At 50.4% G+C, this 18,283-nt stretch overlaps 1 protein-coding gene across 1 annotated transcript in view; it reads left to right on the top strand.

Annotated features, from left to right (window-relative positions):
* Positions 1–18,283, top strand: part of LOC134433662 (bromodomain-containing protein 4-like) — a 75,571-nt gene that overhangs the window by 31,764 nt on the left and 25,524 nt on the right. Inside the window, 5 exon segments of the mRNA XM_063182430.1 lie at positions 121–419; positions 3,572–3,679; positions 9,768–9,820; positions 12,687–13,032; positions 15,517–16,194. Of these exon segments, the coding sequence (XP_063038500.1) occupies positions 121–419; positions 3,572–3,679; positions 9,768–9,820; positions 12,687–13,032; positions 15,517–16,194 (1,484 nt within the window).

The raw sequence follows: 18,283 nt of genomic DNA, 5'->3' as shown, positions 1-18,283 counted from the left end.
AAGGAGCTGGTGGCAGTGAAGTTCTCCAGGTCCTGTGGGTTAGGCTGGGTTTAGGCTGGTTTTAGGTCAGGTTTAGGTTTGGTTTAGGCCTAAACCCCCACGTTTTGTTGACCTGAGCAGCAAGAAGGAGCCGGCGCCGGTGAAGCCCAGCAAAGCCGCGCCCGCCTACGAGTCGGAGGAGGAGGAGAAGTGCAAGCCCATGTCCTACGAGGAGAAGCGGCAGCTGAGCCTGGACATCAACAAACTGCCCGGGGAGAAGCTGGGCAGGGTCGTGCACATCATCCAATCCCGGGAGCCCTCGCTCAAGAACTCCAACCCCGACGAGATCGAGATCGACTTCGAGACGCTGAAGCCGTCGACGCTGCGCGAGCTCGAGCGCTACGTCACCTCCTGCCTGCGCAAGAAGAGGAAACCCCCAGGTACCTCCAGACCCCAAATTTGAGGGTTTTCAGCCCAATTTTGATCCCCAGGGTTGGGTTTTTAGGGAGATTTTGGAGGTGGTTTGGCCTCGCCGAGACGGTGGAAGGCAGGATTCAAAATGGCAGCAGTGGAATTCAGAATGGCGGCAGGTGGGATTAAAAATGGCAGCAGGCAGGATTCAAAATGGTTGTTGTGGGATTCAAAATGGCAGCAGGTGATATTCAAAATGGCGGCAGGTGGGATTCAAAATGGCAGCAGGTAGGATTCAAAATGGCAGCTGTGGGGTTCAAAATGGCAGCAGGTGGGATTCAAAATGGCAGCAGGTGATATTCAAAATGGCGGCAGGTGGGATTCAAAATGGCAGCAGGTGGGATTCAAAATGGCAGCGGGCAGGATTCAAAATGGCGGCAATGAGATTCAAAATGGAGGTGGGTGGGATTCAAAATGGCAGCTGATGGGATTCAAAATGGCGACAGGTAGGATTCAAAATGGCGGCAGTGGGATTCAAAATGGCAGCGGGCAGGATTCAAAATGGCGACAGGTAGGATTCAAAATGGCGGTGGGTAGGATTCAAAATGGCAGCGGGCAGGATTCAAAATGGTGGCGGGTGGAATTCAAAATGGCGGCAGTGGGATTCAAAATGGAGGCGAGTGGGATTCAAAATGGCAGCTGTGAGATTCAAAATGGCGGCGGGTGGGATTCAAAATGGCGGCCACCGTTGGTCTCACTTCAGTTGTAATAATTAAAGATTTTGTTTTTAAGTTTCAATATTTTAAATCATGGGATGCACGTTTGCAGCAAAGCAGTTGGGTTTGGGATGAACCAGTTGGGATGAACCAGTTGGGTTTGGGATTAACCAGTTGGGTTTGGGATGAACCAGTTGGGTTTGGGATTAACCAGTTGGGTTTGGGATGAACCAGTTGGGATGAACCAGTTGGGTTTGGGATTAACCAGTTGGGTTTGGGATGAACCAGTTGGGTTTGGGATTAACCAGTTGGGATGAACCAGTTGGGTTTGGGATGAACCAGTTGGGTTTGGGATGAACCAGTTGGGTTTGGGATTAACCAGTTGGGATGAACCAGTTGGGTTTGGGATGAACCAGTTGGGATGAACCAGGTGGGTTTGGGATTAACCAGTTGGGATTAACCAGTTGGGTTTGGGATTAACCAGTTGGGATGAACCAGGTGGGTTTAGGATCAGCCAGTTGAGTTTGGGACTGACCGGTTGGGTGTAGAACCAACCAGTGAAGTTTGAGCTGAGCTGCTTCGGTTTGGGATGACCCAGGTGGGTTTGGGATGACCCGGGTGGGCTTGGGATGACCCGGGTGGGTTTGGGGTGACCCAGGTGGGTTTGGGGTGACCCAGGTGGGTTTGGGGTGACCCAGGTGAATTTAGGATGACCTGGGTGGGTTTGGGATGATCCAGGTGGGTTTGGGATGATCCAGGTGGGTTTGGGGTGACCCGGGTGGGTTTGGGATTAACTAGTTGGGATTAACCAGTTGGGTTTGGGATTAACTAGTTGGGATGATCCAGTTGGGTTTGGGATGACCCGGGTGGGTTTGGGATGACCCAGATGAATTTAGGATGACCCGGGTGGGTTTGGGATGACCCGGGTGGGTTCAGGATGACCCGGGTGGGTTTGGGATGATCCAGGTGGGTTTGGGATGACCCGGGTGGGTTTAGGATGATCCAGGTGGGTTTGGGATGATCCAGGTGGGTTTGGGGTGACCCGGGTGGGTTTGGGATTAACTAGTTGGGATTAACCAGTTGGGTTTGGGATTAACTAGGTGGGATGATCCAGTTGGGTTTGGGATGACCCGGGTGGGTTTGGGATGACCCAGATGAATTTAGGATGACCCGGGTGGGTTTGGGATGATCCAGGTGGGTTTGGGATGACCCAGTTGGGTTTAGAACCAACCAGTTGGGTTCAGGATGACCCAGTTGAGTTCAGGCTGCCCAAGTTGGGTTTAGAACTTGGGTTCAGGATGACCCAGTTGGGTTCAGGACCAACCAGTTGAGTTTATGATGACCCAGTTGAGGTCAGAACCCACCAGGTGAGTTCAGGATGACTCAGCTGAATTTAGGATGCCCCAGTTGAGTTCAGGCTGCTCCAGTTGGGTTTAGGATGCCCCAGTTGGGTTTAGGATGCCCCAGTTGAGTTCAGGCTGCTCCAGTTGGGTTTAGGATGCCCCAGTTGAGTTTAGAACCCACCAGTTGAGTTCAGGATGGCCCAGTTCAGTTTGAGGTCACCCACTTGAGTGTAGAACCAACCAATGAAGTTTAGAACCAACTGGTTGGGTTTAGCATGACCCAGCTGAGTGTAGAACCACCCAGTTGAGCTTGGGATGACCCAGCTGAGTTTAGGATGACTCAGTTGAGTTGAGGCTGCCTCAGTTGAGTTCAGGCTGCTCCAGTTGGGTTTAGGATGCCCCAGTTGAGTTTAGAACCCACCAGTTGAGCTTGGGATGACCCAGTTGGGTTGAGAACCACCTGGTTTCGTTTAGACTGAACCGGTTGAGTTTAGAACCAACCAGTTGGGTGTAGAACCAAGCAGTTGAGTTCAGAACCAACCAGTTGGGTTTAGAAACAACCAGTTGGGTTTACAATGAACTGGTTGAGTTTAGAACCAACTGGTTGAGTTCAGGATGACCCAGTTGGATTTACAACCAATCAGTTGAGTTTAGAACCAACTGGTTGAGTTTGGGATGAGCTAGTTGGGTTTAGAATGAACCAGTTGGGTTTACAATGAACTGGTTGAGTTTAGAACCCACGAGTTGAGTTCCGAATGACCCAGCTGGGTTTAGAACCAACCGGTTGAGTTTAGAACCAACCGGTTGAGTTCAGGATGAGCCAGTTGGGTTTAGAACCAACCAATTGAGTTTAGAACCAACCGGTTGAGTTTGGGATGACCCAGTTGAGTTTAGAACCAACCGGTTGAGTTTGGGATGACCCAGTTGGGTTTAGAACCAACCGGTTGAGTTTGGGATGACCCAGTTGGGTTTAGAACGAACCGGTTCCATTCAGAACCAGCCAGTTGAGCTCAGGCTGCCCCACTTGGGACTCCCCAGTTGACTTTGACCCGTCCCAGTTGCGTTGAGCCCCCTGGTGCCCGTTTCCGCCCCGCGCTGACGCTGTCCCGTTGCTCCCGGCAGAGAAGCTCGACGTCCTGGCCGGCTCCTCCAAGCTCAAGGGCTTCTCCTCGTCCGAGTCGGAGTCGAGCAGCGAGTCGAGCTCCTCGGACAGCGACGAGTCGGACTCAGGTTAGCGCCTCCCTCCTCCTCCTCCTCCTCCTCCCTCCGTCCGTCCCGGCCTTGTGGCAGAAATAAAATCTCGATTTCATCGCCGCCTTCGCCGTCCGCTCGTCTTTGGGGCAGCCTCGGCCCCGCCCCGACCCCGCCCACGACGGAGTTGGAGTTTTTGTGGATTTTTTATCATTGCGGAGCGAGCGCCGTGGGGGTTGGGGTGGTTGGGGTGGAGATGGAGGGGGAGGGGGTTTGGGAAAAAAACGGGATTTTGTGGGGAGAAAATGGGGTTTTGTGGTTAAAAAAGGGATTTTGTGGGGAGAAAATGGGGTTTTGTGGTTAAAAAAAGGGATTTTGTGGGGAGAAAATGGGGTTTTGTGGTTAAAAAAAGGGATTTTGTGGAGAGAAAATGGGGTTTTGTGGTTAAAAAAGGGATTTTGTGGGGAGAAAATGGGGTTTTGTGGTTAAAAAAGGGATTTTGTGGGGAGAAAATGGGGTTTTGTGGTTAAAAAAAGGGATTTTGTGGGGAGAAAATGGGGTTTTATGGTTAAAAAAAAGGGATTTTGTGGGAAAAATGGGGTTTTATGGTTAAAAAAACGGATTTTGTGGGAAAAATGGGATTTTATTGTTAAAAAACTGGATTTTGTGGGGAGAAAATTGGATTTTATGGTTAAAAAGGGATTTTATGGGGAAAACGGGATTTTGTGGGGAGAAAATGGGGTTTTGTGGTTAATAAAAGGGATTTTCTGGGGGAAAATGGGGTTTTGTGGTTAAAAAAGGGATTTTGTGGGGAGAAAATGGGATTTTATGGTTAAAAAAAGGGATTTTGTGGGGAGAAAATGGGGTTTTGTGGTTAAAAAAAGGGATTTTGTGTGGAAAAATGGGATTTTGTGGGGAGAAAATGGGATTTTGTGGTAAGAAAAAAGGGGATTTTGTGAGGAGAAAATGGGATTTTATGGTTAAAAAAAGGGATTTTGTGTGGGAAAACGGGATTTTGTGGGGAGAAAATGGGATTTTGTGGTTAATAAAAGGGATTTTCTGGGGGGAAAATGGGATTTTATGGTTATAAAAGGGGATTTTGTGGAGAGAAAATGGGGTTTTGTGGTTAAAAAAAGGGATTTTGTGGGGGGAAAATGGGATTTTATGGTTAAAAAAGGGATTTTGTGGGGGAAAATGGGATTTTGTGGGGGAAAATGGGATTTTGTGGGGAAAATGGGGTTTAATGGTTAAAAAGGGATTTTGTGGGGGGAAAAGGGGATCTTATGGTTAAAAAAAGGGATTTTGTGGGGGGAAAATGGGATTTTGTGGTTAAAAAAAGGGATTTTGTGGGGAGAAAATGGGGTTTTATGGTTAAAAAAAGGGATTTTGTGGGGAGAAAATGGGGTTTTGTGGTTAATAAAAGGGATTTTGTGGGAAAAATGGGGTTTTATGGTTAAAAAAAGGGATTTTGTGGGGAAAATGGGATTTTGTGGGGAAAAATGGGATTTTATTGGGAAAGAAATGGGATTTTATGGTGAAAGAAAGGGATGCTGTGGGAGAAAATGGGATTTTATGGAGAAAAAAATGGTATTTTATGGAGGAAAAATGGAGTTGATGGAATTTTAGGGAGAAAAAATGGAGGGAATGGGATTTTATTGAAAAAATTGGATTTTATGGAGAAAAAGGTGGAGGGAAGGGGATTTTATAGAGATAAGAATGGAGGAAATGGCATTTTATGGAAAAAGTGATTTTATAAAGGTAAGAATGGACAAAATGGGATTTTATGGAGGAAAGAATGGACAAAATGGGATTTTATGGAGAAAATAATGAAAGAAATGGGATTTTATGGAGAAAAATGGGATTTTGTGGGAAAACAAGATGGAAGGAAAGGGATTTGGTGGGAAAATGGGGAAAAATATGGAGAGAAAGCGATTTTATGGGAAAAAATATGGAGGGAAAGGGATTTTATGGAAAAAATACGGAGGGAAAGGGATTTTATGGGAAAAATGAAATTCTATGAAGAAAAAATGGAGGGAGCAGAATTTTAAAAAATTTAAAAATTGGGAAAATTTTCGGGTTAAAAAATGGAGGGAATGGGATTTTATAGATTAAAAACTTGGGGCAAATGGGATTTTAGGGATAAATCCCTTTTTATTTTACGGCCCTGGGCGGATTTGGGATCTGGGATCGGGAGGAAAATTCGGATTTTGAGGGAATTTGGAATTCCAGGTCCCGGGCGTCGCTCCCTGCGCCTCCCTTGGGATAAAATCCTGATTTTTCCTGGTTTTTATCCCAAATTTTCCTGGTTATATTCCTAGATTTTCCTGGTTGTTATCCTGATTTTTCCTGGTTTTTATCCCAAATTTTCCTGTTTATATTCCTAGATTTTCCTGGTTGTTATCCTGATTTTTCCTGGTTTTTATCCCAAATTTTCCTGTTTATATTCCTGGATTTTCCTGGTTGTTATCCTGATTTTTCTTGGGTTTTATTCCAAATTTTCCTGATTGTTATCCCAATTTTTTCTGGTTTTTATCCCAGATTTTTCCTTGTTCTTATCCCAATTTTTTCTGGTTTTTATCCCATCCCAAAATCTGAGGTTGAGCCAGGCTTAACTGCAGGAACTGGGAAGGGTTTGGTGGCTCCAGTGTTGGAAAATTCACGGAAATATTTGGGATTCAATTCCAGAGGGAGTCAAGTGTGGAGAAGGAGCAGAAAAACAAAACAAAAAAAAAACCAAAAAAGAGAAAAAAATCCCCAAAAATCTTCCAAAAAAAGAGCAAAAACCCCAAATAAAATAAAATAAAATAAAATAATGCCATAAAACCAGAATTTGGTGGTGATTTTCCAGAATTTTACCAGGATAAATCCAGAATTAGGAATCTTTGAACATTTTCATGATTTTTTTAGAACCATTTTAAGGAATTTCCCATCAATTTGGGGATTTTTGGATGAGGTTAAAAGGTTTTGTTGGAGTTTTTAAACCTGAATTATGAGAAAATCCAAGGAATTGGTGCTGAATTCTTCCTTGGATTGATCCTTTCAATCTTATTTTTTGGGGGGATTTTTCCTGATTTTTGCCTGATTTTCTATCAAATCCACCAAAATTTGGCTCATCCCAAATCCAGAACTTTAATTTTTCCCAAAGAATTGGTGGTTGGAAGCCGAAAAACCTGGAAAAGGCATTTTTGGGGATAAATTTCACTTCAAACCACCAAATCCAGATTTTTTTTTGCCCAGAAAATTTTGATCTGCCCCAAATATTTTCCCCAGACCTGTTGATTTTTATGTTCCTTTTCCCACGATTTCTCAGCCTTGGAAGCACCAATTCCTCATTCCCTCAAAAACTTGGGAAATTGGATCCATTGGATGTTTGGGAATAATAAAAGCGATGAAAGAACTCCAAAATTTCACATTTTTCATGGAATTTCACCCCAGGATTTGGGAATTTGGATCCGTCCGTCGGCGTTTCGCTGTGTGGGTGGGAATAGAATCAGGATTTTGGGGGAAATTTAGGGAAAATCCCAGAAATTTGACATTTTTGCCCCAAAATCACCTGGAAGTGACTTCTCCATCAATCCCTGTGGATTCGGGGTTGAAGGTTCATCCATGGGTTGGGTTGGGATCTCCAAAATCCGGGAGGATCCTTCTGGGAACGTGGTTCCGACTCGGACCCGACAGCCGGGGAGGAAATTTGGGATCAGCCTTGGGTTGGGATCTCTGGAATCTCCTTTGGACCAGGAAATTCCAATTTGGACCCAAAATCAGTGGTGGTGGAGTTTGGAATCATCCTTGGGTTGGGATCTCCAAAATCCGGGAGGATCCTTCTGGGAACGCGGTTCCGACTCGGATCCGACAGCCGGGGAGGAAATTTGGGATCAGCCTTGGGTTGAAGTCCTTGGAGTCTTCTTGTGGACCAGAAAATTCCAGCTGGGACCCAAAATCAGTGGTGAAATTTGGGATCATCCTTGGGTTGGGATCTCTGGAATCTCCTTTGGACCAGAAAATTCCAATTTGGACCCAAAATCGGTGATGGACTTTGGGATCGTCCTTGGGTTGGGATCTCCAGGATCTCCGTCCATGGAACCTCACGATTTCTATGGGGACCCAAAATTGGTGGTGGAGTTTGGGATCATCCTTGGGTTGGGATCTCCAGGATCTCCGTGGAACCTCACAATTCCAACTGGGACCCAAAATCGGTGATGGAGTTCAGGATCATCCTTGGGTTGGGATCTCCAAAATCCAGAGGATCCTTCTGGGAACGCGGTTCCGACTCGGACCCGACAGCCAGGGAGGAAATTTGGGATCAGCCTTGGGTTGAAGTCCTTGTTATCTCCTTCCGGACCAGAAAATTCCAATTTGGACCCAGAATCGGTGATGGAGTTTGGGATCAGCCTTGGGTTGGGATCTCCAGGATCTCCATCCGTGGAACCTCACAATTTCTATGGGGACCCAGAATCGGTGATGGAGTTCAGGATCATCCTTGGGTTGGGATCTCCAGGATCTTCGGGTGATCTCCATGGAAATGGGACCCTAAATTGGTCGTGGAGTTTGGGATCATCCTTGGGTTGAAGTCCTTGGAATCTTCTTCTGGACCAGAAAATTCCAATTTGGACCCAAAATCAGTGAGGGAGTTTGGGATCATCCTTGGGTTGGGATCTCGAAATTCCAGGATGATCTTTCTGGACTAGAAAGTTCTCATTGGGATCATCTTTGGGATCTCCAGAGTCCAGGATGATCCTGCTGGGAACGCGATTCCGACTTGGAGACAAGAACCGGTGATGGAGTTTGGGATCGTCCTTGGGTTGGGATCTCCAGGTGATCTCCATGGAACCTCACGATTCCAACAGGGACCCGAAATCGATGATGGAATTTGGGATCGTCCTTGGGTTGAAGTCCTTGGAATCTTCTTCTGGGCATTGTGATTTTGACTTGGACCAACAGTTGGCGATGAAGGTTGGGATCATCTCCAGGTTGGGATCTCCAGAATCCAAGATGAGCCTTCTGGACCTTGTGATTCCATCTGGGACCAGCAACTGGTGACGGAATTTGGGATCATCCTTGGTTGAAATCCTGGCAATCTTCTGGACCTCACAGTTCCATCTGGGATCCATCAACTGGCGATGGAATTTGGGATCATCCTTGGGTTGAAATCCTGGGAATCTTCTGGACCTCACAGTTCCAACTGGGATCCATCAACTGGTGATGGAATTTGGGATCATCTTTGGGTTGAAATCCTTGGAATCTTCTTCTGGGCATTGTGATTTTGACTTGGACCAACAATTGGCGATGAAGGTTGGGATCATCTTCGGGTTGGGATCTCCAGAGTCCAGGATGATCCTTCTGGACCTTGTGATTCCATCTGGGATCCATCAATTTGGGACGGAATTTGGGATCATCCTTGGGTTGAAATCCTGGGAATCTTCTGGACCTCACAGTTCCAGCTGGGATCCAACACTGGTGATGGAATTTGGGATCATCCTTGGGTTGAAATCCTTGGAATCTTCTGGACCTCACAGTTCCAACTGGCGATGGAATTTGGGATCATCTTTGGGTTGGAATCCTTGGAATCTTCTGGACCTCACAGTTCCAGCTGGGATCCATCAGCTGGCGATGGAATTTGGGATCATCCTTGGAATCTTCTGGACCTCGCAATTCCGATGGGACCCATCAACTGGCGATGGAATTTGGGATCATCCTTGGGTTGAAATCCTTGGAATCCCCTTTTGGATCTCATGATTCCAGCTGGGATCCATCGGCTGACAGTGGAGTTTGGGATCATCTTTGGGTTCAAATCTTTGTGATTTTCTTTTGGACCTCGCAATTCCAGCTGGGATCCGACGATGGGATTTGCCCAGGTTCTCCCCGTGGAGCAGCGACATTCCCAGGATATCGGATCCTCTGGAATCCACGGATTTTCTTGGCCGTTGGATCTTCTTCCGACAATTTTCCATCTTTTTTTTTGGCGGCAAAATCCCCAATCCCCGATTCCAGAAATCCCTTGGGGAATTCCAGCTCCATCCCTGGGGAATTCCAAACAATCCCTGGGGAATTCCAGCCCCGTTCCCGATCGGGTTCGTCAGGAGCCGTTCCCAAATTAATTATTTTCCTTTTCCCCTTCTTTTGGCAGAGATGGCGCCAAAATTGAAGAAGAAGGGGCACTCGGGGCGGGAGCAGAAAAAGGTAGGAACGGGATTGGGATTGGGATTGGATCCGTGGGATTGGAGCCACGGGTTGGCACTGGATTGGTGGGATTGGATCCGTGGATTGGGATTGGATCAATAATTGCGTTGGGGTCGGATCTATGGATTGGGATTGGATTGAGATTGGGATTGGATACGTGGGGCTGGATCCGTGGGTTGGGGTTGGATTGGGATTGGATCCATGGATTGGGGTTGGATCCATGGGTTGGGGTTGGATCCGTGGATTTGGATGGGATCCATTAATTGGGTTGGGGTTGGATCCATGGATTGGAATAGGATTTGTAGGTTGGGATGGGATCCATGGATTGGGGTTGGGATCCATGGATTGGGGTTGGGGTTGGATCCATGGATTGGGGTTGGGGTTGGATCCATGGATTGGGATGAGATCCATGGATTGGGATGAGATCCATGGATTGGGGTTGGGTTGGGATCCATGGATTGAGGTTGGATCCATGGATTGGGGTTGGATTGGGGCTGGGTCCATGGATTTGGATGGGATCCCTGGATCGGGTTGGGGTTGGGATCCATGTTTTGGGATCAGGATCCATGTTTTGGGATTGGATCGTTAATTGGGTTGGGGTTGGATCCATGGATTGGAATAGGATTTGTGGATTGGGATTGGATCCATGGATTGGGGTTGGGGTTGGATCCATGGATTGGGATTGGGGTTGGAGTGGGGTTGGATCCATGGATTGGGATGAGATCCATGGATTGGGGTTGGATTGGGATTGGATCCATGGATTGGGATTGGGATTGGATCCATGGATTGGGATGAGATCCATGGATTGGGGTTGGATTGGGATTGGATCCATGGATTGGGATTGGGATTGGGATTGGATCCATGGATTGGGATGAGATCCATGGATTGGGGTTGGATTGGGATTGGATCCATGGATTGGGATTGGGATTGCATCCATGGATTGGGATGAGATCCATGGATTGGGGTTGGGTTGGGATTGGGGTTGGAGTGGGGTTGGATCCATGGATTGGCATGAGATCCATGGATTGGGATCCATGGATTGGGGTTGGGGTTGGATCCATGGGTTGGGATTGGGGTTGGATCCATGGATTGGGATGAGATCCATGGGTTGGGGTTGGATTGGGATTGGGGTTGGATCCATGGGTTGGGATGAGATCCCTGGATCGCGTTGGGGTTGGGATCCATGTTTTGGGATCGGGATCCATGGATTGGGATTGGATCATTAATTGGGCTGGGGCTGGATCCATGGATTGGAATAGGATTTGTGGATTGGGATTGGATCCATGGATTGGGATTGGATCTATTTATTGTGTTGGGGTTGGGTCCATGGATTTAGATGGGATCCATGGGATTGGATTGGATCAATTAATTGAGGTGGGGTTGGATCCATGGATTGAGTTGGGATCCATTAATTGGGGTGGGGTTGGATCCATGGATTTAGATGGGATCCATGGGGTTGGGTTGGGATCCATGGATTGGGGTTGGGTTGGATCCGTGGGATTGGGTTGGATCAATTAGTTGGGGTGGGGTTGGATCCATGGATTGAGTTGGGATTGGATCCATGGATTGAGGTTGGATCCATTAATTTGGGTTAGGTTGGGATGGGATCCATGGATTGGGTCGGGGTTGGATCCATGGGTTGGGGTTGGATCCACTTGGGTGGGGTTGGATCCATGGATTTGGATGGGATCCATGGATTGGGGTTGGGGTTGGATCCATGGATTGAGTTGGGATCCATTAATTGGGGTGGGGTTGGATCCGTGCATTTGGATGGGATCCATTAATTGGGGTGGAGTTGGATCCATGGATTGAGTTGGATCAATTAATTGGGGTGGGGTTGGATCCATGGGATTGGGTTGGATCAATTAATTGGGGTGGGGTTGGATCCGTGGATTTAGATGGGATCCATTAATTGGGGTGGGGTTGGATCCATGGATTGAGTTGGGATCGGATCCACGGATTGAGGTTGGATCCATTAATTTGGGTTAGGCTGGGATGGGATCCATGGATTGGGGTTGGACCAACTTGGGGTGGGGTTGGATCCATGGATTGGGTCGGGGTTGGATCCTTGGATTGGGATTGGATTGGTCATTTTGACGACCAGAAGCCTTTTTTGATGGCACAGAAGAACATTTTGGTGTCCAAAACCACCTTTAGATGACCCAAGAGCTCACTTTGGTTTCCAAAACCACCTGTAGATGACCCAAGAGCTCATTTTGACCACCAAAGCATCATTTTAGTGTCCAAAACCACCTTTAGATGACCCAAGAGATCATTTTGACCATCAAAACACCATTTTGATGTCCAAAACCACCTTTAGATGACCCAAGAGTTCTTTTCCATGACGGAAAAGACCATTTTGATGTCCAAAACCACCTTTAGATGACGCAAGATCTCACTTAGACCACCAAAACACCATTTTGGTGTCCAAAACCACCTTTAGATGACCCAAGAGTTCTTTTCCATGACGGAAAAGACCATTTTGATGTCCAAAACCACCTTTAGATGACCCAAGATCTCACTTTGACCACCAAAACACCATTTTGATGTCCAAAACCACCTTTAGATGACCCAGGAGATCATTTTGGTGTCCAAAACCACCTTTAGATGACCCAAGAGATCATTTTGACAGCTAGAAGACCATTTAGTGTCCAAAACCACCTTTAGATGACCCAAGAGTTCTTTTCCACGACCAAAAAGACCGTTCTGATGTCCAAAACCACCTTCAGATGACTCCAGACCTCCCTTTGACCACCAAAATCTCGATGACCGCCAACTCCGACGCCCCACCACCCACCTCACCCCCTTTTTCTCCACCCCACCACCCCATCTCCGCTTTTCTCCTAACGCCTCCCTCCTCCCGCAGCACCACCACCACCACCACCCCTCGGCGGCGCCGCCGCAGCCGCCCCCGGCGCCGCCGCCGCCGCCCGTCCCGCCGGCGCTGCAGCAGCCGCAGCCGCAGCCGCCCGTCCCGCCGCCCGCCGCGCCCCTGAAGGCGTCGCCGCCGCCGCCGCCGCCGTTCGTGGCCGCGCAGGTGCCCGTCCTGGAGCACCCCCTGCCCGGCGCCATGTTCGACACCATGGCCCACTTCGGGCAACCCATGCTGCACCTGCCCCAGCCCGAGCTGCCCCCGCCGCCGCACCTGCCCCCGGCGCCGCCCGAGCACGGCACGCCGCCCCACCTCAACCAGCACGTGGTGTCTCCTCCAGGTGAGGCGCCGGGCAGGAGGGACCCAGAGCAGGAGGAGGAGGGTGGTGGGGAAAGGGAGGTTCTTCACTCTTGGTGTCCACCATCATCTTGGTGGGATGGCCCCAGAGGAGGATGAGGATGGTGGTGGGGAAATGAGGTTCTTCACTCTTGGTGTCCACCATCATCTTGGTGGGATGGCCCCAGAGGATCAGGATGGCGGTGGGTGGGTAACGGAGGTTCTTCAGTCTTGGTGTCCACCATCATCTTGTTGGGAGGGCCCCAGAGGGTCGGGATGGCGGTGGATGCAGAAAAGGTCTCGGTGTCCATCATGGTCTTGTTGGGATGGCCCCAGAGGAGGATGAGGATGGCGGTGGATGGGGAAAGGAAGGTTCTTCAGTCTTGGTGTCCACCATCATCTTGTTGGGATGGCCCCAGAGAATCAGGATGGCGGTGGATGCAGAGAAGGGAGGTTCTTGGGTCTTGGTGTCCACCATCATCTTGTTGGGATGGCCCCAGAGGAGGATGAGGATGGTGATGGGTGGAGAAGGGAGGTTCTTCACTCTTGGTGTCCACCATCATCTTGTTGGGAGGACCCAAGAGGAAAAAGGTGAAGATTGTGGTACATGGGGAAATGGGAGGTTCTTCCCTCTGGGTGTCCACCATGGTTTTGTTGGGATGGCCCCAGAGGGTCGGGATGGCGGTGGATGCAGAAAAGGGAGGTTCTTGGGTCTTGGTGTCCACCACGGTCTTGTTGGGATGGCCCAAGCGGAAGAACACGGTGGTGGGTGGGGAAAGGGAGGTTCTTCTCTCTTGGTGTCCACCATCATCTTGTTGGGATGGCCCCAGAGGGTCGGGATGGCAGTGGATGCAGAAAAGGGAGGTTCTTGGGTCTTGGTGTCCACCATCATCTTGTTGGGATGGCCCCAGAGGAGGATGAGGATGGTGATGGGTGGAGAAGGGAGGTTCTTCACTCTTGGTGTCCACCATCATCTTGTTGGGATGGCCCCAGAGGAGGATGAGGATGGTGGTGGATGGGGAAAGGGAGGTTCTTCACTCTTGGTGTCCACCATCATCTTGGTGGGATGGCCCCAGAGGATCAGGATGGCGGTGGATGCAGAGAAGGGAGGTTCTTGGGTCTTGGTGTCCACCATCATCTTGTTGGGATGGCCCCAGAGGAGGATGAGGATGGTGGTGGATGGGGAAAGGGAGGTTCTTCACTCTTGGTGTCCACCATCATCTTGTTGGGAGGGCCCAGGAGGAAAAGAGTGAGGATTGTGGTAGATGGGGGAAGGGAGGTTCTTCTGTCTGGATGTCCACAATCATCGTGTTGGGATGGCCCCAGAGGAGGAGGATGGTGCTGGGTGTGGAAAGGGAGGTTCTTGGGTCTTGGTGTCCACCATGGTCTTGTTGGGATGTTCCAAAAGGAAGGGGATGGTGGTGGGTGGGCAAAGGCAGCGTTGTGGGCCGTGGTGTCTGCTGTGGTCTCGTTGGGCTGTCCCAACATCTCAGAGCTAGAGGATGGTGGTGGGTGGGCTTGGTTCCTTCTGCAAGATGATGGGATGGGACTGGAAGGTCATGGACCATGCCATGGAAGTTCTTCTGACCTCACCACCGTGTCCTTCCTGGGACATCCCAGAAGGAAAGGACAACACTGGGTGGGGTTTGGGGTTGATGCACCATCCCGTGGAAGTTCTCCTGACCTCACCACCGTGTCCTTCCTGGGACATCCCAGAAGGAAAGGAGAACATAGGGTGGGGTTTGGGGTTGATGGACCACGCCATGGAGGTTCTCCTGACCTGCTGCCCGTCCTTCCTGGGACATCCCAGAAGACCAACACTGGGTGGGGTTTGGGGTTGATGGACCACGCCCTGCAAGTTCTCCTGACCTCACCACCGTGTCCTTCCTGGGACATCCCACAAGACCAACACTGGGTGGGGTTTGGGGTTGATGGACCACGCCCTGCAAGTTCTCCTGACCTGCTGCCCGTCCTTCCTGGGACATCCCAGAAGACCAACACTGGGTGGGGTTTGGGGTTGATGGACCACGCCATGGAGGTTCTCCTGACCTCACCACCATGTCCTTCCTGGGGCATCCCAGAAGGAAAGGAGAACATTGGGTGGGGTTTGGGGTTGATGCACCACGCCCTGCAAGTTCTCCTGACCTCACCACCATGTCCTTCCTGGGACATCCCAGAAGGAAAGGAGAACATTGGGTGGGTGGGGTTTGGGGTTGATGGACCATCCCATGGAGGTTCTCCTGACCTGCCGCCCGTCCTTCCTGGGACATCTCAGAAGGAAAGGAGAACGTAGGGTGGGGCTTGGGGTTGATGGACCATCCCATGGAGGTTCTCCTGACCTGCTGCTCGTCCTTCCTGGGACATCCCAGAAGGAAAGGAGAACACTGGGTGGGGTTTGGGGTTGGAAGACCAACACTGGGTGGGGTTTGGGGTTGATGGACCATGCCATGGAGGTTCTCCTGACCTGCCGCCCGTCCTTCCTCCGCAGCTTTGCACAACGCTCTGCCTCAGCAGCCCTCGAGGCCCAGCAACCGCGCGGCCGCGCTGCCCCCGAAGCCGCCCCGGCCGCCGGCCGTGTCCCCGGCGCTGCCGCCGCCGCCGCAGCCCCCGCCGCAACCGCTGCTGCCGGCGCCGCCGCTGCCGCAGCCGCCGCAGGTGCTGCTGGAGGACGAGGAGCCGCCGCCGCCGCCGGTGCCGCCCCCGCCGGTGCCGCCGCCGCCGGTGCCGCCGCCGCCGCCGCACCACGGCCTCCCCCTGAGCGCCAGCCAGATGCAGCTGTACCTGCAGCAGCTGCAGAAGGTGCAGCCGCAGACTCCGCTTCTCCCTTCAGTGAAGGTCCAGTCGCAGGCGGCGCCGCAGCCGCAGCCGCAGCCTCCCCCCGCGCAGCTGCAGCCGCCGCCGCCGCCCGCGGCGCATCCCGCGGTGCAGCCGCTGCAGCCGCCGCCGCGCCCGCTGCACCTGCAGCCGCCCCTGCCCTTCCCCGCGCACCTGGCGCAGCCGCCGGCGCCGCCGCAGCAGCAGCCGCAGCCCCAGCAGGTGCAGCAGCAGCAGCAGACGGCGCAGCAGGCGGCGCAGCAGACGGCGCAGCAGCAGACGGGCAAGGCGCAGCAGGTCATCCAGCACCACCCGTCACCGCGGCAGCACAAAAACGACCCCTACGGCAGCGGTGAGGGACGGACGGACGGACGGACACGCGGGGATGGGGGGGGAGGGATGGAGGGGTGGGAGGGGGATGGATGGACAGACAGACAGACAGGGATGGATGGATGGATGGATGGATGATGGATGGATGGATGATGGATGGATGATGGATGGATGATGGATGGATGGATGGATGGATGATGGATGGATGGATGGATGGATGGATGATGGATGGATGGATGGATGGATGGATGGATGGATGATGGATGGATGGATGGATGATGGATGGATGGATGGATGGATGGATGGATGGATGGATGATGGATGGATGGATGGATGGATGGATGGATGGATGGATGGATGATGGATGGATGGATGGATGGATGATGGATGGATGGATGATGGATGGATGGATGGATGATGGATGGATGGATGGATGATGGATGATGGATGGATGGATGGATGGATGGATGGATGGATGGATGGATGGATGGATGGATGATGGATGGATGATGGATGGATGATGGATGGATGATGGATGGATGGATGGATGGATGGATGGATGATGGATGGATGGATGGATGGATGGATGATGGATGGATGGATGGATGGATGGATGGATGGATGGATGGATGGATGATGGATGGATGATGGGTGGATGGATGGATGATGGATGGATGGATGATGGATGGATGGATGATGGATGGATGGATGGATGGATGGATGGATGATGGATGGATGGATGGATGGATGGATGGATGGATGATGGATGGATGGATGGATGGATGGATGGATGGATGGATGGATGATGGATGGATGGATGGATGATGGATGGATGATGGATGATGGATGGATGATGGATGGATGATGGATGGATGGATGGATGGATGGATGGATGGATGGATGGATGATGGATGGATGATGGATGATGGATGGATGATGGATGGATGATGGATGGATGATGGATGATGGATGGATGATGGATGGATGATGGATGGATGATGGATGGATGGATGGATGATGGATGGATGATGGATGGATGGATGGATGGATGATGGATGATGGATGGATGATGGATGGATGATGGATGGATGGATGGATGATGGATGGATGGATGATGGATGGATGATGGATGGATGGATGATGGATGGATGATGGATGGATGGATGATGGATGGATGATGGATGGATGGATGGATGGATGATGGATGATGGATGGATGATGGATGGATGGATGATGGATGGATGATGGATGGATGGATGATGGATGGATGATGGATGATGGATGGATGATGGATGGATGGATGGATGATGGATGGATTGATGATGGATGGATGGATGATGGATGATGGATGGATGATGGATGGATGATGGATGGATGATGGATGGATGATGGATGGATGGATGGATGGATGATGGATGGATTGATGATGGATGGATGGATGGATGGATGGATGGATGATGGATGATGGATGGATGATGGATGGATGATGGATGGATGGATGGATGGATGATGGATGATGGATGGATGGATGGATGGATGGATGGATGAATGGATGGATGATGGATGGATGATGGATGGATGATGGATGGATGATGGATGGATGGATGGATGGATGGATGGATGGATGGATGGATGGATGGATGATGGATGGATGATGGATGATGGATGGATGGATGGATGATGGATGGATGGATGGATGGATGATGGATGATGGATGGATGGATGATGGATGGATGGATGGATGGACGGATGATGGATGGATGATGGATGGATGGATGGATGATGGATGATGGATGGATGGATGGATGGATGGATGATGGATGATGGATGGATGGATGGATGGATGGATGGATGGATGGATGGATGATGGATGGATGGACGGATGATGGATGGATGATGGATGATGGATGGATGATGGATGATGGATGGATGATGGATGATGGATGGATGGATGGATGGATGGATGGATGATGGATGGATGGATGGACGGATGATGGATGGATGATGGATGATGGATGGATGATGGATGATGGATGATGGATGGATGGATGGATGATGGATGGATGGATGATGGATGATGGATGGATGGATGATGGATGGATGATGGATGG

The sequence above is a fragment of the Melospiza melodia genome, unplaced genomic scaffold, assembly GCF_035770615.1.
Source record: "Melospiza melodia melodia isolate bMelMel2 unplaced genomic scaffold, bMelMel2.pri scaffold_231, whole genome shotgun sequence".
Classification (NCBI taxonomy): domain Eukaryota; kingdom Metazoa; phylum Chordata; class Aves; order Passeriformes; family Passerellidae; genus Melospiza; species Melospiza melodia.
This window is presented reverse-complemented; position numbering and strand designations above follow the sequence as displayed.